Here is a 25,999-nt window from a genome sequence, read left to right as displayed (position 1 = left end):
TATGGCATGAGCAACATTTGGAATACTGTGTTCAAGCTTTGGTCTCCTCAGCTCAAAAAGAATATTGTTGAGCTGGAAAAGGTTAAGAAAAGGGCATCCAAAATAATAATGAGGCTGCACTATTCCCCTATAAGGAAAAGTAAAGGTTACAGCGCTTGGGACTTTAATTCTTGATATGCATTTTTAGCCTGCCTTTCACCATGTGATTCTAGCTCATTTCAAGTAAACCATTAAATGCATAAAACATTACTAGTCTGTATTAAATCTTTTTTTAAAAAAAAATTATGCTTTTCAGGTTTATACATTTCACTAATTTTACAATCATTTTAACATTTCAAAGCTTGACTTCCTTCCCCCTCTTTCTGCAGTTCCTTAAATTTATTTTTAATATCTTCTGCATATCCTAATTAACTTCATTTGCTCATTTATTGTTTACTTTAAATATATACTCTTATAAAACGGCAGGTTATTGCAATAATTCTGCCAATGTTCTTATCTGTTTACAATTTATCTGTAAATATTCAATAAACCATTTCCAATCTTTCATAAAAGTTTTGTTATCTCGATTTCTTATTCTTCCGTTAAGTTTCACCATTTCCACATATTCTGTAAGTTTTTGCACCCATTCTTCCTTTGCTGGGACTTAGGCTGTATTAAATCAAACCAGAAACAGTCAGAAACGGCAACAATTCCACAGTGGGAAATATCTTCTGATCTTATTCTCTACCCCAAAGGCCTGTGGGAAAAAAGGGGCCTCTTGACCTGACATAAAGGGTATACAATGAAGAAGCCAGGCACACCTTGGACAGGGGAGCCAGTGTGGTGTAGTGGTTAAGAGCGATAGACTTGGAATCTGGGGAACCGGGTTCGCGTCTCCGCTCCTCCACATGCAGCTGCTGGGTGACCTTGGGCTAGTCACACTTCTCTGAAGTCTCTCAGCCCCACTCACCTCACAGAGTGTTTGTTGTGGGGGAGGAAGGGAAAGGAGAATGTTAGCCGCTTTGAGACTCCCTAGGGTAGTGATAAAGCGGGATATCAAATCCAAACTCTTCTTCTTCATTTCACAGACTGAGTGCCACCAAAGAGAAAAATCTCTCACTTCTGAAATTCACAGGATGGCAGAATTGCCAGCAGGGTTTCCACTGCACATCTTAATGGGATGAAATATGTTAAGTTTGGAAAAGGGTAAGGCAAGCATGTTTGGATAGAGAAAAATATTCCCTCTCAAAATACTAAAATCCAGGATTATTTAATGAAGCTGAATGTGGGAAGATTCAGAGAGTTCTCCTTCATACACCAGTTGAACCACGGAATTTGCTACACAAGATACACTGATTGCCACCAATCTAGGAGGTTCGAAACATATTTTTTATTTATTTCATAAAACCTATATGCCACTTGACAGTAAATAAAATAAAATCCCCCCACCTTGGGAGGACAAAACTATTGGCAAATACTAGTCATGATGGCAATGTATACATTTCCCCCGTTATCAGTGGTGATATGTCTGCGTATCCCTGTTGCTATAGAGAGTGCTATTGCACACACGTCCTGCTCGTGTGATTTCCTCTCCCATCTGGTTAACCACTGGGCGAACAGGATGAGGAACTAGACTACTTTTGGCTTTATCTAGGAAGGATCTTCCTATGCTCTTATTGCATCCTGATGATAGGTTGGGGGCGGGGGTTGCATTTAGGAAGCAGCCTTCTTCCTACACATTTGCAGGTTTAAGCAAAATACAGCCAACCACTGACAGATCTCTTCCTCCGCTACTTTTTATGGTTGACGATTATTGCTGTTTCCTGCTTACCTGGAAAATGGAAATAAGGACACTTCATGACAATGTTACCTAGGAAAATATCCAAGTGCCTACCTTGAAAATATATTCCATTCTGTGGTTCTAAAATAGCGGTTGGGATATACTTCTAAAGGCTTTCCCTGCCTGTAGCTGTTTTCAGTAAGTCTAACCCCGGGTGCAGTGGAAAGGGGTGGGATGTGATATGCGTACACACCATGAATTTAAAGCACATTATCTTCCCCCAAAAATCCTGGGTACCATATTTTGTTAAGGTTGTTGGGAACTGTAGCTCTGGGAAAGATAAGCTAGTGTTCCCAGGATTTTTTGAGGAAGTGATGTGTTTTTAATGTATAATGTATACTTATCCCAAGGAAGCCTTCCAGGATCCATCACTAGCCTAGGAAAACCTTCAGAAAGAGTTAACAAAATGTTTTTTTTTTAAAAAAAAAAATGTGGTTTCAGGACAGCAGCAGGTTCATTCACAGTAGCTTTCCTGAAGAGAAACAATTGATAAGGTTTACAGTTTATCTACTGATAAAACTGTATTTTATTTGAATTAATGTCTTCATTTTATTATCTGCTGTGCCCTTGAAACTCTGCAGCATTTGCCTACTAGATCCTCGATCGTATTATAGTTTTTTGGGAGCAAGTCCAGTTGAACCCAGTAGAACTTACTTCTTAATAGACATGCAGACGATTACACTGTTAGAAGATATAGATTTAAAAATGCACATTGGCAGAAAGATGAAATACATTTTTATATGCAAAAATTCATTTATTTGAAAAAAATATAAACCACAATAAAAAGGCTTTCCAAGCGGAGTACAAGTAAAATTATAGATAAAACAATAAATTACATTACAATAAAATGCATTAAACATTAGCACAAATGTATTCTATTCTGTTGGGACGCGGGTGGCGCTGTGGGCTAAAGCCTCAGCGCCTAGGGCTTGCCGATCCAAAGGTCGGCGGTTCGAATCCCCGCGGCGGGGTGCGCTCCCGCTGTTCGGTCCCAGCGCCTGCCCACCTAGCAGTTCGAAAGCACCCCCGGGGGCAAGTAGATAAATAGGTACCGCTTACCAGCGGGAAGGTAAACGGCGTTCCGTGTGCGGCTCTGGCTCGCCAGAGCAGCGTTGTCACGCTGGCCACGTGACCCGGAAGTGTCTGCGGACAGCGCTGGCCCCCGGCCAATAGATGTGAGATGGGCGCACAAACCCCAGAGTCTGGCAAGACTGGCCCGTTCGGGCAGGGGTACCTTTACCTTTACTATTCTATTCTGTTATGACTTACCTGCAATTTACCATGCTAATATAAAATTTCAGCAAGCCCCTTCAATCTAAGGTTGTGACTCTAAGTACATTTATTTGAAAAAATTCCACTGAAAAGAGCATGAAATTACAGGATTGAATACATCTAAAGCTGCAATCTTATTCACATTTACTGCAAACCAAGCCAGTCCCACTTAGCACAGTGGAACTTAACTCGGAATAAACATGTAGATAGTTGTGCAATTAGTGTATTTATATAGCTTTTTCCATTGTGCATTAACTTCAAATACATCATTACATTAAACCTTACAACAGCTACCAGGATAGGCATGTACTATGAGCCCTTTTCTAACACGGAAGGTTAACACCAATGAGTAAGATCTTGTCTTAACAGATAAGTTCATACCTAAGAACTGGACTCAAAAGGTTCCAGTACCCAATTTCAGTAGTCTGCAAGAGCTCATACCACAACAGACCAATTGTATCCAAGACACCATCACAATTTGTGACTTTCATGAAGAGTCCAGTTTCCCACTTAGATGCATTTATAGTCTCCAGCTAATTATTTGACCACCTCAATGAGTTTTCCCCCAATATGCCATAATCATTATTTTCCTCATTTCCTGGAGGAAAAACGTGTTCAGTTTTCAGAGGTGTTTGAGACAGGGAGTTTTGCTTGCCTTTGTGTGGGAGAAATTACTGGCAGGAAATTAAGCTAAATGAATTAGTTTTGCCCTCTATAGAGAGGTCTGTAATGTTTCCCATCTCACTGCCTTGTCTCAATCCAGCTTTCTGTCAATGTCCACTCCTTTGTACTCAGAAACCTTTATACTGGTTGACATTTAACTATTCCAGAGGATGATAGCTGTTGTGGCTACTGAAGGAGATAATAATTGAAAAGAGACAGATTTTTTGATAGCTGAAGATTATTTGTTGCCATTGCTTTAAGAATACCAGCATAAAAACCTTTGATTACAGCTCCCAAATTCAAATGGGAATCTATGAAGAGATAGGATAAAGATGTCATATTGAACATTATCCACACTATTAAATGGATTCCTTATTTCACCAAAATGGCCAAAATCTCCCCCAGCAAGAATGGTACAGAATACCAGATATACAATAGTTATTAAAATATATAGACTATTTTATCCTAAGGACTCAGAGTACCTAATATCTATACTTAGTAATAGCTCTTCCTACTTCCTGCCAGAGGCATCTACATTTGTTCTACTGTCAGATGGAGAGACCACAAATACTTCAGAAAGAAAACTCAGAATGCAAGTGTTGACAAAGTTAACATGACTACAAGTTATGAATGCCCTGCAGAGGTCAGTTATGTGGAACACCGCATTGCAATTAGTCAAAAAAGGATTCGTACTCGTGCGAAAGAATCATGCCAACAATGCAGTGATCCATCCATACATGAATGGGTTTAGAAATTCTGGGGCACCCAGAGGCCTCATAACAGACACAATGGGTGGGTCAGCTCAAAGACCTGATGAGATTTCGGATGCCGAGAAGCTAACTGAGCAAAACTCAGTAATCAAGACAACCAGCACTTTTGTTATACAGTGGTACCTCGGGTTAAGTACTTAATTCGTTCTGGAGGTCCGTTCTTAACCTGAAACTGTTCTTAACCTGAAGCACCACTTTAGCTAATGGGGCCTCCTGCTGCTGCCATGCTGCCGGAGCACAATTTCTGTTCTCATCCTGAAGCAAAGTTCTTAACCCGAGGCACTATTTCTGGGTTAGCGGAGTCTGTAACCTGAAGTGTATGTAACTCGAGGTACCACTGTATTCCAAAATGCTAAACAAAAGCCTATGGTTGCACTTCTATAGTTACCACTTAAAGGAATTTACTCTGAGTGGGCATGTATAGGACTAAGCTCTAAATCCAGAACTGTTAAAAACCAATACAGGATATGCAAGTGGAGAGACCCAGGTTTTGTTTTGACTTGTCTGCTGGCTGTTTATGTGCAATTCTTGCGAAGTGCTTCTCAGGGAGAAAACACTTGAGCAACACCTCCAGAGACACTGCAGATTAGATACCACTCCCTTGGCTGTCAATCCTCCTGCGCTATGGAAAAGCACAAGGTTCTTAAAGGCATTATTAGTGTGTTATCTGAAAATCGTGAGAACAGTTCAGCAGTCTGTTTTAGAAAAGGTGGTGGTTGCGAGGGTGCGAGGTTTGAGTTTCTGAGATCAGTAAAGACGCAAAGCACATTTTCTGAAGACCTCCATAGATGGATGGGCTCAGGAGGGGGTCCCCAAATACTTTCATATAGGGAGAAGGCGCTGCCACCGTGTGTGCATGTGTGTGTGGGGGGCTTTCCAGTTTCGGGGTGAGGAGAAGGAAGAGCAGCAGGACCGGGGCGAGCGGCCTCCTCCTTCCTCGCCCCCCGCGTCTTCCCAGCGCCGCGCGCCGCTCGAACGCTGAGGCGAGGCCTCATTGTGACGCCTCAATGGTTGCCCCTTTGCGAGCGCCTCCGCGCGGCGGGCTCGGCTGAGGGCAAAGGCCGCGGCGGGCACTGCAGAAAATGGGGTTCTGCAAGGCCGAGGGCACGGGGAAGCTCGTCCTCCGGGTGGGCCTGCTCCTGACGCTGCTGGCCAGCGAGCCCGCGGGCGCCTTCAACGACACCATCTCGGTCGACGTGGCCTTGTCGGAGCCGCTGCTGCATCTGGAGGAATCGGGTGAGCGGCGAGCGGCTCAGCCTGTCGAGCCCGCGGAGGGCGGCCTGCAGAGAGGCGCCCTCTCCCACCAGCGAGAGCCTCCCTCGCCTCTGTTCGAAGCCCAGTCGGCGGTTGCGAAGGGCCGCCTGTGCACCTCCGCCGTCTTCATTGGCCTTTGGCAATTTTCCAGGCGAAAGCGCACCCCTAAGGCAACAGCCCCGCGGCGAAGCTGCTGCTACTGCTGCTTCTAGCTGCTGCCTCCTCCTCCTCCTCCTCTCTTTTCCCCGGGCCAAGTTCCAGCCTCAGAGGCTCTCCGGCGCTTCCTTTTCGCTCGCTGCGCCGCCCGGCTGCTGCTCTTTGCAGGTCCTTCCCATTCCCCCCCTTGAGAAGCTAGAACGATGTTAGGTCAAAGAGAAGGTGTTTCGCGTGTGGAGCCAGCTGTTTGCCAGGCTGAGGGAGAGTCGCGGGTTTTTTGTTTTTTGAAAAGTCAGTGCTAAATCATTCCTCCCTGGGATGCGAGAGCCACGTGCCGTCTTTTATGTCACGAATTGGATGCGCTGTCAGAGCGATAGCGTTGTGCAAGGACTTGCTTTGAAGCCCCAAAGTGGACCATCCCTGCAAGACTGTGACAGTGTACATATTGCTCCTGGCCCATTCTGAGAACACGACGCTGGACTAGATGGGCCGTTGGGCTGATCCAGGAGGCTCTTACTACGTTTTTAACTCTCAGATGATGATTGTTCATGTGCAAAACTTTTTACATAACTTTTCCCTCCACTAGATGTTAGGCTGCAGTTCTATACACACTTACCCGGAAGTCTGTGCCATTAAACATAATAGGATTTGTTGTTGTTTAGTCATTTAGTCGTGTCCGACTCTTCGTGACCCCATGGACCAGAGCACGCCAGGCACTTCTGTCCTCCACTGCCAATAATAATAGTAATAGTAATAGGATTTACTTCTGAGTAAACATGCATAGGCTTGTACAGTGGCACCTCAGTTTTAGACTATCTCCGTTGACAAACAGTTCGGTTTTCAAATGCTGTAAACCTGGGAATAAATGCTTCGGTTTTCAAACACGCCTCAGAAGTCGAACATGCAATGTGGCTTACACGGTGTGCAAGATCCTGAAACCTAGCTGCCAGCTATTGAGTGTTAGTTTTTGAACATTTCAGAACTTGAACGGACTTCTGGAATAAATTACATTTGAAAACCGAGGTACCACTGTATTATTATAACATAGCTTTGATTTAGCAAGCTGAAAAGTAAGGCATCCTGCAGTATAATAATGATCTCTGCTACATATTTACAATGTGATTCACCAGTCACTGAAATAAAGATAATGTGCTTTTCAATTTCCCTACTGGACTATATTTAAAAAATAAATTATCATGTAGGGATGTACACCCTATTTCTCAAAATCAGTTAATATTTAAATAATGAGATGTGTCCAGCTTGATTTGTTTTAGTATAATTTATTGCTCCAGAAATCCTGGTCTCTTTCCCATTGCTCCACTGAATGAGAAAATGTTATGCTTCAAGTGAAAAGCACTAGGGAAGAATTTCATAACTACAGGTGGGTGAGTCACCTAAAAACCCTGTCAATGGAAGTCTTGCACAATGGGGCTTCCCCCCTCCTGCCCATCATTCTTCCTGCACCTGCCAAAATTTGCTCTGAGGGGGTTAGGAGAACCTCCAGAACATCACAGGGGGGAAGGGATCTTTCCACCTCTCAAGCTGATATGCTTGTGCAGACGGAACGTTTGCAATAGCATAATGTTGAATTTCACCCTATATTTTGCTTCTTTTTCAGAAGCAAATCTGACACAACCCAAGGAAGTAGAATTTGGAGAATGCACGGTTACATGTGGTAAGCAGAAAAGCAGATGGATAAAACATAGTATAATTGGGTGGGTTTTGGTTTTTTAAGAAACTTTTTAGGAACAATATACTAACATTAGCTGTTGAACCATTGTAATTTGCATGCCCTCGTTCACCTTCCATTGATTTCAGTTGTTGATAACTATAATTAACAAAAACAATCCAGTTGATTGTCATTATAAATTTAGGTCAGATCTGTTGTTTTATTAATTTCACAGCCTGCAGGCTCTTTTTTATAAAAAAAACAGCTCCTTTTGTTTATTGGCTCACCAGAGTAACAATTTTCTCTATTTGTGAACATCTGCGAAACGTTCAGAAGCTGAAAGACCTCCTGATGCATCTCACAGATGTCTTCCCACATACAATATTTCCAACCCTATAAAGCAAATTTATTCTCTGCAATAGTGTATGTTGTATTCATCATACAGCTTATTAGCTGTGCTAAAGGTAGCTGAGGTCTCAAAAATGAGTGGAAAGAGTGATCTCCAATAGGGTAACCATTTTCTAGTAGAGCAAATAAAAATAGGATAGTTGTTGCATCTCTGACAATGGCTTCGTTTCTCAGGTAGTTCGCAAGAGAAACAAATGTTCATAAACCTGATGGTTACGCCTTTGTCATCAGAAAGGAAATGTTTACTTCCCCCATCAGTGCAGCATATTTTGTTATTTTGTGCCAGTAAACATTTTTAATATTATTCTTATGTTCTTTGTTCCAGTTAATACTTTTTTTAAAGCACAGTTTGCATCCCTTCCCTATTCAAAATTTGAAAAATTTGCAGAATGCTCTCCATTCTGGCAATGTTTCCATACTTTAAGTTACCCACTCCATATATTCACAGGGTTCTTTTAATTATAAATGTAACATTTAAAAAAGAAATATGAACAGTTGGTGTTATAATGAAAGAGTTTCATTCACTGATTGTGTCACTCTCATTTAGAGTGTTTTTTTTATTTTATTTTAAGGTAGCCACATCTATAATTTGGTCTATAGCAGAGAGGCTGCATTGCTGTCCATTCCCCCAAATCTCAGCAAATCCATGTTTCTTTAATACTGCTCCTCCCCTGAAATGTGTAGAAGTCTCTGTTTCATTGCTTTTCCCAGGATATATTTATGGTAATTGTGCAAATTCACAATATCCTTTTGATAATTGTTAGAATTCAGTGTTACCCATGTGCTCTTAGCTTTTTCCACTTCCTTTTCAAAAAATGTTTTATACTATGCTGTTGTTTATATTTTATACAGTATCTTAAAGCACTTTGTACTTGTTGTCTTGCTTTTCTTCATAACAATAATGTCAGATAGATTTGTGCAATTCCCATTTTTACCTGATCAGGAAAGCAACATGATCAACTTGAATTATAACTCTTGTCTCCCTGCTGAAATCCCAAAATCTGGGCTCATCTATACTGATGTCTAATTTGGATAATAAGCTTCCTATATAACATTAATTATTCATTGTCCATGTGACATTCTCTACCAAATCCCACACCATACCAGGGATGCTTCAAAAAGGAGAAGGTGTGAAAAAATCCAGATTTATGTTGGGAAAGTGGAGGAGAATGTCCTAAAGACAACAGAGAATTAATGGAAGTGCATTATCTACATTAAAGAACAGTATGGATGAGCCCTCCATTCAGCTCAACTTAGCTTTTACTTATTCATTATTTCATCTTTTTTTACTATGTAGCTGCAAGTTGAACCGTTTTTAAATTATCTTCCATCCATCAATTGTTCTAAATCCTTTTGGCTATGCTTTCTTTCTTCTCAATTTAGCACCTTAACTTAATTCAATTAACATAGTTCTTCATTAACTTCTTTGTTATTATTGATAAAGCTGTCAGATTAGATGTGGTCTAATGCCACTTAACTGCATGCCTCATTAAAACCCCAACCCCCCCCCCAAAGGTTGACTTGTTAATACCATTTCACATCCAACCTTCATTGCAAATTACATTGCTAGTTTGAGTGAATTTGAATGAATATCTCAATGGCCATGTTCATTAAAGTCAATAAACCCAAATACCTTGTTTTTGATGGAGTGCTAAGCCAAGGATCATGTCTTATATCTCTCCAGCACAAGTGAGGAGGAGCAAAGCTTGGGCATGGTAAGCCACAGTTAATGGCTTGTCATGATCTTCAGGTGCGTCCAATGAGAAAATTAGCAGGATGGAGGTAAAAATATCCAACTTGCCAGGCAATAAAAGGAGAAAAAGTAACCAAATAGTGAAACACCAAAGGAACTTGAGATCTTCTGAAACAACCTTTTTAGGACTTGAAATTTAAATTTAGCCTACACAAGGGTTGTTGCCCCTGGCCCATATTTGCTTCCTTCATCCATGGTTTCACTGCATGAACACAGAATCTGGCATCTCATATAAGATCTAGACACCTAGAAAATTGATCTAAGTTTATTCCTGCTCTCTACCCCCGAAGACAAAACCAGGAAAGAGGCTTAGCCAGGGCTATTTTCTCACTTTGAATGCACTTCTGTTATGGATTTGCATCTTGGTCATGCAAGTAAATCTGAAAATATTTTGTAAATATATGACAACTCCAAATTTATTATTCAGGTAGCTGCAGTTAAGGCAACTTTCCTATTGCATTGGCGTAGCATGGGGGGGGGCACAAGGGCAGTTGCCTCAAGTGCAAAATTCTTCAGGGTGCAAAATTTCAACACCCAGTGCTGCCTTAATACAGCTGCACCCATCACTGGGCTCCATTGAAAACGGCTTCTCCATGCAAACCAGGAAATGACCTCTCCAGACAACAGTACAACTCTTCTTTTTTTATCTCTGTGAATATGATCTCCTGGGTGATATAAATACCGCTAGGCAGTTGAATGCGCATGCGTACTCCATTCAAGTACTCCACCTTGCCCCGGGCCCTGGCAACCCACACTACACCACTGCCCTGTGGTGTCAGTTACAGAGGATTTTCACAATTTGAGCTAAGAGGCAGAAAGTCCTCCCTAGTCAAAGTCTAGTGCTCCTAGTCCCACCATGCTTTACTCCAAATCTGATGAAGCCATCTTTCTGCAATCGCAATTCAATCCCTAGGATTGTACTGTTACCCAGTTCTCCTGTTTTCAAGGGAATTTGGATAGTGGAAGTAAAAGGAATCATGAACAGCTGGGAGATTGGAGTTGGGGTTAAGAGTGATTGGTGGCCCAATAAAAGGAGACTGTCATCTCTCTCTCTCTCTCTCTCTCTCTCTCTCTCTCTCACACACACACACACACACACACACACACACACACACACAGTCTGTCCATTTGTCTATCCCTGTTTCAGGACTAAAAGAAAAGGCGTGTCCATTGTTTTCCTTTGTTATAGGTATCTCCAGTATCACCCATTATACACCCATTATGTGAGTTTTTTAAAAATCTCTCTCCAAAAGAAGAGAAATGTCTTTAATAAAAATGTCAGTTCATTGCTATATACACCTCTGTTTTCTTAACCTTTGAAATGAGAAATTCTCAGCAGCTTAGCATGATTCTCGTTTTGCAACATTTCCAGTAAGTGTTGTTCGTTCCGTCTGCCACTTGAGGTAATGTTACATGTCATATAAGAAATATTACAAAATATATCAGGTTTTCTAAGCATTTAGGGATGCAAAATACCTCACCACAAGGTTGTTTTTTCATATGCATAGGTTGTATTCTGCTTAGGTCACAAAACGTTTTTTTCCATCTCCGTTCCTTATTCAATAAACAAAATATTTCTATAACGGCTGGCAATCTATTCTGTATTTACTGGGACTAAACATACTATTCTCTCCTCCCTCGCATGCCATGCCATTTGAATGAGCTGGGTACACAGTGTTTGGCAGAAGGAAAAAAGAGAAAAGCAAAGAAACACAGCACTTGTGTTGAATATGTTTGTGTTTTTGAAAATAACATGAAGTTCCCAAGTGAAATGTTGATGTCTGAGATCTGCAATTCTTATCTAATCTTAATTACATATAGGTAGTTCTTTTCCCTGTAGGCTGCAAACTTCCACACACTCACTAGGAAGTAAGTGCCCTTTAATTCAGTGGGATTTCTTCCTGAATAAACCTGATAGGTGGAAGTTATGCAGTGCAATCTCTTTTATTATCATTAATTTTGGGGGGATAATTTAAAACTGCTTAAAATGGAAGATATCATTAACATGTGGCTACAGTAACAATCAGAATTGAGCTCGCCTCAGAAAGCTTTGATTATGTTGATGAATCCACCAATTAAAGCTAGCACCAAGGTGAGATCAATGTGACATCAGATTTCCTTAATTTGCAAGAGTACTTACCTCCTTCCTGAGAAGCCCAAAACCTGCAAGGTATTCAGCACTGTAATTTTCCATTGGTATCCATAAGAGTTAAGGATGCTCAGCACCTGATCGGAATGAGCTCATCAGAGCAAAAATGCTCCAGGCACCAGATGGTTGAGGCTTTGAAAGGCCAGGTTCACAGAGGCTGCAAGCTAGCGTTGATATTTAAATTTTAATTAACTTGTTTGTTTTTAGCAATGCATTAAAATGAAAGCGCATATAAAATTCAACTGAAAGGAGAAAGTTTTTACCTTGTGGAATGGATGGGTTACCATCATCTAAATAGACAATAGTCCCAGGCACAAATGGGTGGTATCTTCTAAATTTTGGTTATAAAGAAGACAACTGCCTTTCTGAAGGCCTTTGACAGGGACCAAAGTGTTTTGATTTTAGAAGGCGAACTTAAAGGAGTATCTACCACAGAGAAAGAGAAATAAACCAGACATGTAATGCTACCTTTTTCATCTTGATCAAAGGTATTGGCATTCGAGAAGTTATATTAACCAATGGATGCCCTGGAGGTGAAACTAAGTGTATTGTTCGTGTTGAAGAGTGCAGAGGACCTGCAGATTGTGGATGTGAGTAATGATGTAATGATACCGTTATTCCCAGTTAGCTTCTGTGAATATTCATGCATCATTTCCAAAATGTCATACATTTATTCTGAGGTGGTTTAAAAGTGACATGTCCTGTATTGCTTATTAGTTAATAGCAGGTTTAAACATAAAAGCCAGTAACATGCAATTTATAATAATTAAATGATAATTCCTCTAACCACATTCTGTTAGTGGAGGTGTTCCTAGTATTTTGAGGTGTATAATAATGTAAGTATTGGTACAAAGTGACTTTTAAAACTATGTTCTGCAGGGGGTAAACCAATTTCTGAAAGTCTTGCTAGTGTGAAGATACCATGTATTTTTGTACCACCAGAAAATCGATTTCAGTACATTTGGAAAATGTTGATTCCGGACCAGGTAAGTAATCTAGTTCCATCCTGTGCAATGTATACTGATCTGATTTTATTTCTAACGATTCCACATAAACTTAGGCTTCCTAGAGTGTATTTATTTGCATATAATATTGTAGATTTATAGATGCTAGAATTTAATTAAGGTTTGGAGGTGTCAAAGATAATTTATTTGGAGGAAATAGCCAGAGCCTAGTGTGTATTTTCAGGCATTGCAAGGGGTGTGATAGACCCAGCGATAAACTTCTTCCTGGGACATTCCTACTGGACATTGTAATCTTAGTCCAATCAACAAATGTTAATGAAGTCAGGCAAACTTTTTTTGTGAGGTGACCATCTTTAGCTATAAGGTGCTCAAAGGAAATAGGTGTTAGAAAGGGAATTTATGGAGTCTTCCTCTGTAGATAAACAGAGCTTAGTTTAGGGAAGGGGTTGGCAGTGATGTAACCAGGAAGCAGCAAGGGGTAGCTAAGCTGATATGTGCCCTGCAGAGCAGGAGAGGCTGCAGAGGGAGGATGCTGATGCTACTATGGAATAAGCTGGCATGATTTAGAGTGCTGCTGCTGTGAGCCCCTTCATTGAAGCTTCAGGTTCAGGTGTAAATAAACCATATATCATAAAGACACTGTAGCCTCCGTTGTGCCTCATTGCCAAAAGAAACACAAACCCTGGTTTAGTGCCAAGACCCCTGGAATCTTGTGCACCGTTCATTAGAGACTGAGGTGGCATGGAACAATATTAATAGATATTGGAGCTCACCTTACGCCAGTGACTCTTGCATTACCATGTGCTCTTTTTTTCTTCTACACTTGTATACCAATGTACACATACATCCAAAAGACACATTGGTTTCTTTAATCTGGAGTTGTAGTATGCTACAAAAGAACAGCAGCTCCTGAAAACGGGAATGAGATGGCAAGTCAGGGTCTAGAGTACTTGAATACATGATTTAAAGCAAAGATAGTCAAATGAGTGTGTTGTGCATTTAGAGGAGAGCAGAAATGATTATGTTAAAGCTGTAGAAAAGGCAAGCACCAGAGAAGATTGGGTGAGGAAAAGAAGTATGTGAGAGGTATGACAAGTTCTATAGGTATAAGCTATTGCCACATAAGGAAATGGGAGGGAATAGAATCCAAGCAAAATGAGAAAACGTTCCAAAATCTAAACTGCACATTTCCTGAAGTGGAATGAGTAGCTTCTTGGAAAGTTAAGTAAAAGAGAGAAGAGACTGAGTTGGAGATATGAGATTATAGCACATGTATTGCCTCTCTCAAGGTGGGGTGTGTGGGTTTGGGTGCGCACACTCTCAGCAGTCTGCCATAAATGAGGCCGTTGTTGTCTTATTCACAAACCCAGGTATCAGTAGTGGGTGATGCGGTGTGGCAACAGTGCTCACCTGACCTTCTGGCAGCTGAGTCACTCCTGCTTAGTAAGAGATATCCAGAAGAGCAAACATGAACACACACAAACACAGTGACAGCATAACTGGCTCTTTTGCAATACGTGGCAAGTTACACCATATGCATCCATATACCCTCAAAATTTGTCATCTAATTTAGAGAAGAAAATACATGATATACAAGTGTGTATCAAAAGGTGTGTAGCAAACCAAACCTTAATTTTTTAATTTGTTGTACTCCTCATCTAGGTAGGCAGCACTCTTTTCCCTCCACCATCCTTGGTCCCATTCCCCAAGGAGCTGAAGCTCTCCCAGTGTAACAAACACCTCTCCATATTACCCACACTTCTATTGCGATTCTTCCTCCATGCTGGAAATGGATAAAATTGTCCTTCCTTAATCAAATTCTGAGCCTTAACTACTCCCAGAACAGGGCATGGAAGGGGAGAGGGCATGGCAAGTTACAAGAAAGCCATTGCTTTCTGACATTTCCTAGAAAAAATCTGCTTATCACGTCATCATGCAATTCCTTTCTTAATTTAAAACAATATTGATGAAAGAGGCTTTCCATTTAATTGGTCCCACACAGATTTGGTGTTTTTCAGAGAAGAATTAACAATCGTCCAAAATGTATGGGTCACCCGACATTGCCTATCCACTGGAGAACTGAAGGGGAAAATAAAAAGTTGGGAATTACAGATAGTTTATGTAGTAGATAGGTAGCCGTGTTGGTCTGCCATAGTCAAAATAAAAAAATTCTTTCCAGTAGCACCTTAAAGACCAACTAAGTTAGTTCTTGGTATGAGCTTTCGTGTGCATGCACACTTCTTCAGATATTATGGTTTAGGATATATCATGAGGGATCACTGAAGCACCAAGAAAGAAAGAACCCCCCCCCCCAATTGTCACATAGTACATACCTTGTTATGAGATAATCCAACTTTGTCTTTTTTGTCACCTTTGAATTGATAGCAATCACTCATTCTTCCTAATGATTCAGCTATTCTGGAGGTACACAGAGATACCCACCCCGTTGCGTTTGAGTGTGATACAATAGAAAACGATGAATTGATTGCATCTGTAAAATATACAGTGTACACAACAGCTGGTAAGTTCATGGAAGTTCATAAATATTTAGTCAGACGTTGCTTATGTTAAATTAATCTTTATGAGAAGATCTTCACTCTCCACTTGTAGTTTGCAAACTACAAATGGAGCAATCCGGTAAGCATGTGATGTTTCTTGTACTCTGCAGGAAGCGGAGGCCGGAGGGAATAGTGTCTATGGCGCAGACTCCATTAAAATGACTGGGCAATGTACTCACTGCCAACACTTGATGCACTGCACCCATATCAAGCAGACTGTTTTGGAAAAGCAGTGTTTTAATTGAAAAACATATATGCTGATTTATTTTAAAACTTCCTTATCTGTTAATTTGTTACTGTACTGCATTAATCTGCATATCTTTTGTGCTTTCCCCCCCTCACTGATTTCAAAAGACAGAAAGATCAGGCAGTTTAACAGAAGCAGCTGTTGACACCTTGTTCAGTTCTCCCCAGGCCCTCTGTTGTAATCTTTCCATGCTGCAGAGTAAGGATTTAACTGATGTACTTCTTGCAGCTGTCATCTTGAATTTTACCACTCAGAGTAGATATCAGTTCCAGAGCTTCAAAGAAGCCCATCAGCATGAGAATATCATAATTTCCCCCCATTTCTCCCACAAGAGTTCTCTCCCCTGAGCTATTGCAGTTAAAATACCCATGCCGCTGGGTTGAGGCAGCAGAGGTTATAGGGGTTCCTATAAAGGGGTTCTCTTAAAATCGCCATCTTATCAACGTGAAAATGATTGATATGTGTGTCTGTTTGCAAGAAAGACATGTCTATGCGGAACAGAAATCTCCTTATGAGAACACACCCATAACTGAACTTTGTGAAATGGAAAATGGCCTTCAGACCGGTAAACAAAAACTTAAAAGAATCACTACGCAATTAGATATATGTGATTGTATTGTTGCTAGAGGGATAACTTTTCTGTGGAAGCTATGTTATATGATGTCATTGTTGTTTTTATTCTGGTTTTAGGATTGTATTTTTAAAAAATATTGTTTACATTTGTAGGGCCTGTTCCATTTGCTGGTCTTTTGTTTACCCCTTATTTGCTAATTGTAAAAATGTGTTTTTTAAAGTAAATAGCTAAAATTCAGGGCGGCCCAACTTTTCGTACCAAGTGGGCTGAAAGAGTACGTTGACATGGAACCTGCTGGCTGCACAATACCTTCTCACGTGTGTGTGCGCACAATACAAAAATCACAATGTGGGGAAAACCATGAAGCCAGCCAATGCTTCTCTCAATTCCTGCAGCTCCTGTTAACTCTGCTGGCTCAGCTCTCCACTGCCTCCTAGAGGAGGCAGCAAATCACAAGAGCAGGCGTCGGCAACTATCACCATGCAGGAAAAACCGTGAAGCCAGCCAATGCCTCTACATAGCTCCATCCTTATTTCAGACTTCATGATATATTGGTCTATCACAATGTTTAGCTGGTGATATATTGTGATGTTGCAAACCAGATATCGCCCAGCTCTAATAGGTATTTTGAAGTTATGTACAACGTTTTTTTCATCAGTCCTTGATGATATTAGTTTAAAGGATCTGGTAGCAAATGGCATAATTTAAGTATTTGACAGAGTGGACTAAATTTACTTTTAAAAATGAGGGAAATTACCCAATGCCCTATTTTGATGCAGTGTTGTCTTGTGTCTTGTGCTTTGTTTTCTTTGTTGCTTTTCCTTGGTTGACTGTCCTTTGAATTTGTGCCAATGCATAGCTGTACCTTCGAGACCCATGCTGGATCTCTGAACCACAGAATCTGTAAGGAGCAAGCAGTTGCTAAGGCCTGACTCAATAGTATCCACCTGTCTCTGGTTTCTGAAGGAAAAAGCAGCCTGTAATTCCTCTTAATTAAGGCTACCTCGATCTCAAAGCATAAACCGAAAGGGCAAACATAGGTGAATAATTACTGGGACTAGAGAGGGATGGGGAATATTTCTCATGGATGTTTCTCCTTCTAAAGCCTACAGGTTCCAATATATATTTTCTTCTCCATTTAATTGAAATGAAGATCAAGGCTTTCCCTATACTAAAAAGAAATAGGAATGGAATATCAACATACATTGGCTGAAATTAGTTACTATGAATTCTCAAATTCATGTTGATGGAAATTAGGGATAAAACAAGGAATTATTTCCCCTGTTACTATCTGGTGCTATTAGATAAACTGGTTGCTGTTAAGAAAGACTGTATAATGGGCTACTTTTATCAATGGTCTGAGCCAGTAGGTCTTTGCTTATCTTCTTGTTACTGAGTAACTCATGAATCCCAGAGACCAGTAAAAAGCATTATGTTTGGTCAGCTTCAAAATGCATTTAATCTGGGCTGCTGTGTCTTCATGGATAGAATGTCAGCCCTCAACTGGTGAACTGTGTCTGTTGGCTTCTTCTGATCCTTGCTCACATATTCCTGTCCTGAGCATTTGCATTGATGCATCAGCTTGTGAAGCTAGTGCACATCCCTGATGGTGTGTGTCATTTTTCATGACACTTCAGTGGTATTGCCATTGGTACAGCCCCATCCTAAACATTTGTGTGTCTGCCAAAGCCACATACATATGCATGCATATACACCCCTGTAGCAATGATTGCTGAGAGCCACCATCTCTTGAAATGAAGAGTTGGGAGGTGGAGAAGAAAACTGGATTATCAGAACAATCTGCTATCAGAACAGAGCTGCTTTGGGCTCTGTTCTGTTGCTAATGGTTCTTCATACCATTAGGACCCCTATAATGACATTAGCTTGGAAACTGAATCTAGGCTCAATTGCACACTCTGCAAATAGACTCTCCTTTCGGAGGAAAGAAGGCAGGAATTAATTCAAGTGATGACATCTTGCATTAAAAATCAAGGACTTCTTTTTTTAAAAAAGGAACTATAGGAGGGATGGTAGCACTTTATTCTCAGGTGGTATGTAAATGATATAATGTTGTGCCTGGTGGGAAACTTTCCTATAAGAGATTATAACTGTGTTTTTGCTCAAAATGTGTGTTGCAGCAATTTGTAGTGTAGTTTTGGAGACAACCGGGAGATGAGTGGATAGGTGTGTCAAAAGAGCAGGAAGAATCTACATGAGCAATTGCTCCAGTTTCTAAGGGGTGTGTGTGTGTGTTAGGATAAAGTTGGTATAAAGGAGTATTTTGCACAGGATGATTCGTTTCTCATTAATGCTCTATTAATTCCTCATCATTGGTGAGGTTCTCTGTTTGGTTTTCAGCAGAGGCCTAGGCTCATAGGTCCTGGTTCTTCTCAGCAGAAATTGGAAACCCCGCCCGCCATGTCTTTTCAACTTCTTCTGGCTATTGCAAAGAAAATCACCGTAATTGTTAATGGTATTCTGCATCAGGCAACCTTTCTACTGCACGGTTGCTCTGTTCCATACTCCAGCCTATTTTGGTTCTTAGCTTACTTCTGACAAAACCAGTGACATAAGGCAGTTTATTCATGTTTTCTGATAATAGTTCTGTGTGGGAGGGAGTGTGTTGTAAGTGAAGGGGATTATTCGCCTCCTCTTGCCATGGGAAGAGACAGCCAGACAAGATCCAGAGCGTGCTCCTTGTGCCATCACCCGTGTGAGCGAGTGAGTGTGTGTTGGCAACAACAGGGGAGGAGGTGGAGGCAGCAGCTGGCCAGTTTTCAGAAAGGACAGCGTCACCCACATGAATGTGCTATCCAGTTGGCTGTGCAGAGGCAATTTTTGTAGAGTAGCTTTCATTCAGGTCATTTCCTGCGCAGGCAGGGGCTATGGCATTGCAGCACATTGCCCTGTGAAGTGCAAGCAACTTACTCAGAATGATGCTCAAGAAAGAGCATGTACTCAGTAAACTGCTCCAAGAAGATAGCAAGAGAAGGGCCACAGCACATGTTAAATTAGCTCCCTACCTGCATCATTAAGTCTAGAGGGCCAGGGGGTGGCCCTCTTGGCCACCTCCTATTATTCCAGTTCACCTTTAGCCCCTTACACTTCCAGTTTGTGTGTGTGTGTCCTACACTTCCATGGCAACCTTATTCTTATGCAAGTCAGCACCTAGTTAAGGGCAAAGGCTAATATAACCCCTCCTTCCCATGCTAGCATTCTGGTTTTTAAGAAACTTGAAAGCACAGATATATATATAGAGAGAGAGGGAGCGTGCTATTGTAACATGTAGTTTGGCCTTAAGATCGTCTTGCCTCTGAATAATGGGACACATCAAAATGTGTTTGGCAAGCCATATTGTTCTATATTTTCTGTTTTGAGCACATTGTTGTGTTGCCGCCTCCCCCTTTCTGTCTCATTTTCCTTGTGGGGCTGCAGCCGCCTCCTTTTCTATTCAGGATGGAGTTAACACACTAAAATTGAGCTTATATAGAAAACATTGGTTTGTTTCCAGTAATGCAGTCTTTCCCATGCTATCCCTCCTCTAAAGATAAAAGAATTCTAATGATTTTGGAACAAAAAGTCTGTCTTGGCATTCTGTTCCTTTTAAGAGACCTGACGTCATTTGCAGAAGGGGGGGAGTTTACTTTGAACTGTGAGAATGCAGTATTGTGAACTAGGTAGTGTTGCAAACTAGGTCATCTTGCTTGCTGGATTATTCCACGGTATTTACAGTAGTGTTTAGAAGCAGGAATTCATTATGCTACATTCTGTACCAGCAGACATTTCCTGCCTCCTGCCAGAATCTCAAGCCTTTGGAGGCCTTAAGAAAAGGGTTTAGGAGAATCTCTGTGTAATATTGTATGGTTATAAATCCTAGTTCAGAAACAGAAAGGATTGTGTTCTGCTAGCACACTCGATTGTTTGTAGCAGCTCAGAAAATATATACTACAGGTGAACACTATTTTATTTGATACCTTGGTGCAGAGAGGTATTCTCACAATGAATTTTAAAATTAAGTTTTATTTGTGAGATGCAAAATATTGAGAGGCAGGGTAAAAATCTACCAAACAAACAAACAAACAAACAAGCAGCATGTTCAGAAGAAGTTAAATGCAGCAACCTTCTGCCTAACTGCTCACCTGGTTGCCAGACAGCAAGGAATTCCCTGCAAGTGGGTGAGGTTGCCTCCATGCTACCTGCTTAATGAGCATTAAGCCTCATTTGTTTGCGGAGAGATTAGACAGGGCCTGCTATTTAACAAGCATTCATTCTGATCTGTTGGTGGGGAGGTTACACTACAGTTGCACCAAGCAAGTGTTGTCCCACAATTCCTGGCGCATTTCCCTATCGCTTTCCTTTATTGCAAGAGGTCTGCTGAGGAGGAGGCTTGCAGGAGGCTGGCGGAGAGCTAGGTTACCCTGTCTCTTCCTCTGCATTTCCATGCTGGTCCCAGTGCAGGGGACAATTTATTCCTTCTCTGCCACCCTGTTCAGTTTTTGTGCTGGCCATGGTGGAAGGGAAGCACCTTCCTCCACAACCTGCACGGAAACACAGTGCCACCCCTCCAGCGCTAGCTCACTTGGCAGAAGGCAATTCCCTGTCCTCCCTCCCTGAAAGGAAATGCAGGATACTAGGGTTCAATCAGGCTAGTAACAAAAAAATAAAATAAGAGTGCACGTTAATAATATTTGTGGGCTTGTTTGCATGGTTATGGTGCAGCCGTCCTGGAGCTATCACTTAAAAATAAAAACAGAACAGCAGTACATAAAAGCAAAGTAAGTTGTGCATAGGAAACTAGGTTGTCCTGAGAAGGCTAGAGTGCAACTGCTCACGCTTTCTGCATGCATGTAGTTAGGTGAGCATCAACCACAGGAAGGCTTTACCTGTGATTTTTTTTAAAAAATGCCTTATTCTTTGCCACATTTCTTTCCACCCCATGGTGACCAACAGTGATATGTATGACAACACGGTGGTGCTGGTTTTTAATTCACCTTCCACCAAACCAGGGCAGCTCCACTAGTAGGTAAAAATAATAATCGCTAGGTATGATGTCTGAAAGTTTCCTTGGCTGATTTATCTGGTTTCAGGAACTAAGTCATCAGCTGGTGGGTACATACATTTTCCAAGGGTTGCTTTACTCAGAGGCATTATTTGGACCTACCCCTTTAAATCTTACTGTTTCAATCTGCAGCTAAATTTTATTACTTCTGATGATCAACATTTTATTTACATAAGCTATCTTAACCTTACACTCAATAGCATGTTATATAAGAGCATTTTAAAGGTCTACTGCAATATACTGTGTCTCTTTTGTAAATAGAAGTGATGTTCTAAGTTCTTGTGCTTATTTACCTGTTTAGTTCCTCCATATGTCGGTTCTTTGAAATTTCTGCTGCTGTGCTCTTAATCTTTCCTGGTGTGTTGCACTCTTTCAAACTGTGCACAGGGATGGTACATGGTAGTGACATAACAGTTTTGCTTAGGTTTATAGTGCATAATGGTCTGCCTTGTGATGCCTGCCTTTTAAAAGATGCACCTTTTGTACAATTTAGAATTGCTTTCTTATGCCACAGAAAAACTTAGTGGTTATTTCAGAAAACATAACAAAGCATGTTTAAAAAGAACCCTTTTTTATTTTCATCCTTTTCAAAATTCTGTTTACCAACATTTCCATAATAACAGTTTTGCCTTTCTTTAGAGTTGGAAACAAGAAGGTTGAAGAAGCCAAATACAGATATAGTTTTGGTGTTTGTCCTCATAACTGGAGTTATTGTTTGTGTTGGCGTGGTCTTTGCAATAATCTTCATCATCCTTAATTGGTAGGTAAACAGTGTTAAACTGAACAGACTTTGCAGTTGGGTAACAACGAACTGTCACATTATGGCTGCAACAAGCACCATACCTTTTAAAGCGAATTACATCACCCAAAGAATCCTGGGAGATGTAGTTTGTTAAGGGGTGCTGGGAATTGTAGTTCTGTGCAGGGCAAACCACTGTTCCCAGGATTCTTTGGGGGAAGGTCATGTGCTTTCAGTTTATGGCATTTATGTTGCAGAAGCCAAGTACAGTACTGGTCAGGAGATTGTATATGATGATGTAAGAACTCCAGAAGTTATATGCAGTACAGTACAAATATTTTGTGTAAAAGGAGGGTACTAGGGCAGACATACACTCTGGCAATAAGGCGTGAAAGCAGGCTTTCTAACGGTGCCAAGTACAAGCATCTCCATACTTTAGGTGGGAAGACTAGAACAATCCACACATTTTGCTTGTTGCAAAATGACATTCATAGAAAGAGGTGCCCCACTCAAGAATCTGTCTCCCAGAGCAATTGTTTTATGTAACTTTTTTTATAAGGCTGGCCAGGGGCTTCTAGATGCAGGTAAAGGTAAAGGGACCCCTGACCATTGGGTCCAGTCGCAGACAACTCTCGGGTTGCGGCGCTCATCTCGCTTTATTGGCCAAGGGAGCCAGCGTACAGCTTCCAGGTCATGTGGCCAGCATGACTAAGCCACTTCTGGAGAACCAGAGCAGCGCACAGAAACGCCGTTTACTTTCCCGCCAGAGCGGTACCTATTTATCTACTTGCACTTTGACGTGCTTTCGAACTGCTAGGTTGGCAAGAGCAGGGACCGAGCAACAGGAGCTCATCCCGTCGCGGGGATTCGAACCGTTGACCTTCTGATCGGCAAGTCCTAGGCTCTGTGGTTTAACCCACAGCGCCAATCACGTCCCTTCTAGATGCAGTTATGAATCTGGTTTAGCTGGTAACAAACAGTAAAGGATAAGTGAACCTGCAAAACTAGCAAAGACATTGCAAACAAACAAAACCCTGAGGAGACCATTAAAGGGGAAGAGGAACTGTTCCAGATACAGGAAGCATCATGGCAGATTGCAAGCAGAAAAATGGAAGAAATGAATAAAGGAAGCTGCTGGTGGGGAAATTGGCTCATGAGGCATGGAAAGGGTGAGAAGTAGAATAGGAGGAAACGAGAGAAGAGAGCATTAGAAGTGGAGAGGTCAAGAGTTTAAATGCCAGTACTGTATCTAGAGTGACATTCGAAGAATGGTTGAAAAGCATTGCTTTCATTTTAATGTGATAAGGTTTGTGCTATAGTATGCTGTCTGGCTGAGAGAGATAAAGGGGAAAGATAATGCTTTGCATGGCTCAGTCTTAGGTGGACCAATTGTCCGATTCAGGGCTTGTCCCCACTTCTTCTTGTCCTTCTGCTTGCAACCCCTGCTCATCGAAAACCACTATTTAGTGCTCAGTCAGAGCAAACAGCTATTTAGGTTTTCTCCAGATTGATGTTTGCTCTGATTTAGCACTAAAAAGTGGGGAAAGGAGCAGGGCAAGGGGGAAACCACTCAAACCCACACATGGGACAAGTGTGGATGAACCTTTGGTGTAAGGCGGCTTCATCTGTTCCATTACTCATAGTGCATACACTCCTCTGGGGAACAAGGTTTAGAGGTAGAACCGTTTTCTGACCAGAAGTCAAGAACAGGGCAGAAGAAAAGCTTGTATACACCATTGGAAGTGATGAAACCCTTAACCATAGCTGTCAACTTTTCCCTTTTCTTGCGAGGAATCCTATTCGGAATAAGGGCATTTCCCTTTAAAAAAGGGGAAACGTTGACAGCTATGCCCTTAACCTTTATTCAAGACTTTTTAAAAAAGTATTTTCTGTCTCTAGCCTGCTTTTTTAAAATGACACAAAGACAGGTGGCGTTTGTCTTATGATCTGGTTGCGACTTATCTCGTAGGGCTGCTGTCAAAATGTTCTGGCAAACAAAAGTTTGGCGAAGCAGAGAGGAGCCAAGCTCAAGTTCACTGCGGACGTCATCGGGACAGTTCACCGCAGTAGACCAGATGTCGCAACTAGACAACAATGCAGGAGAACCGGTTTCTACTTACCAGGAGTGGACTGGACCAACAAGAGTCAGCGAAGGGGGAGGGGGAGGAGGAGAAGGAGGAGATGCAGACAAGGGGAATTACTAGAAAAGAGAGATTATTTTATAAAAGGGAGAGATTAAAGTATGCTCGATATATTAAGAGTACCAGGTCTGAGAAGTGCTTTTTGCCGCTCTGATTAAGCTTGGTTGTGAACATTGAGACAGTAGTGGGAAACAGCATCAACCTGACTTAAGGACTGATCTCTGCTGTCAAGATTAGTCTGGTTCATCAGGAGCCTCTGCCTTTCTGTGCTGTTGAAAAGCCAAAGTGAGATGTTTTCACATACCCAAACTCGCACAATAAAATACATTGGCACTCCAGTTCTCAATATCTGTGCTGGTGTATCTGTCTGTGACATAGTTCATGCTTTGTGAGATGGTGAAAGTGGAATTAGGCTAGAGCTCCAAACCCTGATCCACACTGGTAGAGGGGGTTAAGATCCAGAAGACATCTCCACCTGCTGGTCTTCAAATTATGGTGCAAGCAATGCTCTGAGATGGGGTCCCTGTGCTGTGCCATCCTGGTTGGGGTGGGGAGCAGGGTTTCAGAGGGCTCCACCATTTCTTACTGCCCCGTTGCTTCCTGGACAAGACTTAAGATCACTCTGTTATTGACTGATACTCCAATAAATTTCATGCTGGCACAGGTGCATGCAGACCATAATCAAGCACAGGTCTTTGCACCTTTTAAGCCCATTAAAATCAATGGGTCTAAATTTCATATATATTTACAATTTTCAGTTATACATTTTCCACAATAAAATATCCAATAAGATAGTACATTCATTGGCTTCTCTTCCTCCCATTGTTCTTTTAATTTTCCCATTATTCCTTCATATTCTATTCCAACCATCTAATTCCCCCCCCCCTTTACATATTACCTCTATTTACTGTCAGTCAGGCATCCCCATACTCAGCCCTCCAGCTGTTTTTGGACTACAATTCCCATCATTCCTGACCACTGGTCCTGTTAGCTAGGGATGATGGGAGTTGTAGTCCGAAAACATCTGGAGGGCCAAGTTTGGGGGTGCCTGCTGTAGATTATACTGTTGAATTTACCTTAATCCTGCTAACTTTTTTACACACACTTGTTTACAGTTATTTTCCAGATACTCCACAAATATTTTCCATTTCTCTATGAACTCTATCTTCTTGTTCTCTTATTCTGCTTTAGACCTGCTAACTGCATCCTCCATCCTTTTAAGATGCCATTCCTCCTTTGGGACCTTTCCCGCCCTCCATTTTTGGGCTAACAAAATCCTAGCTGCTGTAGTTGAATACATACTTTTTTCTGGCCCCTGGGAACTTCTGTCTGCACTATTCCTAGAAGAAATGTCTCTGGTGGTTTTTTTGGGGGGGGGAATGTTCTTTTAAACAATTTTTTCATCTCATTCTAAATCATTTCCCAATAATCCTTAACTATTCTTCCTGTCTACCACATTTGATAAAACATTCCTTCTGCTTCTTTATATTTCCAACACATACCTAATTCAGATTTGTACATATTTGCTAATTCACTCGGCGTTGGGTACCATCTATATATCATTTTCATGTAATTTCCCTTCACAATGGGTCTAAATTTCAGTTGGAATACAGCACTGACGTTTGGCAGCTTACACAAAGTACATTTCATATCATGTCACTTGTCCTGTCATCAACCTTCCTTACTTTCCTGAAATGTTAAAACCTCAGGGAAGTCTGAGTACCATAACTTTAGTTACTGCAGAAGAGGGAGCAATGTTACACGTTTGCAAATTGAGACAAAAAGATTTGTGCTTGAAAATGA

At 41.3% G+C, this 25,999-nt stretch overlaps 1 protein-coding gene and 1 long non-coding RNA gene across 2 annotated transcripts in view; both read left to right on the top strand.

Annotated features, from left to right (window-relative positions):
* LOC309529142 overlaps nucleotides 1–25,999 on the top strand; it is a 598,034-nt gene that overhangs the window by 134,684 nt on the left and 437,351 nt on the right. The window lies entirely within an intron of this gene.
* Nucleotides 5,592–24,534, top strand: SPACA1 (sperm acrosome associated 1). The gene is made up of 7 exons (XM_082216923.1): nucleotides 5,592–5,760; nucleotides 7,553–7,609; nucleotides 12,402–12,503; nucleotides 12,793–12,899; nucleotides 15,264–15,399; nucleotides 21,956–22,076; nucleotides 24,025–24,534. The coding sequence occupies exons 1-7, from the start codon at nucleotides 5,607–5,609 to the stop codon at nucleotides 24,257–24,259; spliced, it is 912 nt and encodes a 303-aa protein (XP_082073049.1). The 5' UTR covers nucleotides 5,592–5,606; the 3' UTR covers nucleotides 24,260–24,534.

Source organism: Podarcis vaucheri (assembly GCF_965113315.1).
Source record: "Podarcis vaucheri genome assembly, chromosome: 3".
NCBI lineage: Eukaryota > Metazoa > Chordata > Lepidosauria > Squamata > Lacertidae > Podarcis > Podarcis vaucheri.
This window is presented reverse-complemented; position numbering and strand designations above follow the sequence as displayed.

Excerpts from the sequence above, each read along its gene's own strand:
- SPACA1 (XM_082216923.1), top strand. The coding sequence starts at position 5,607 with ATGGGGTTCTGCAAGGCCGAGGGCACGGGGAAGCTCGTCCTCCGGGTG. Across the intron at positions 12,900-15,263 it reads AAATGTTGATTCCGGACCAG|CAATCACTCATTCTTCCTAA; the intron begins GTAAGTAATCTA and ends TTGAATTGATAG. Across the intron at positions 15,400-21,955 it reads TACAGTGTACACAACAGCTG|AGTTGGAAACAAGAAGGTTG; the intron begins GTAAGTTCATGG and ends GCCTTTCTTTAG.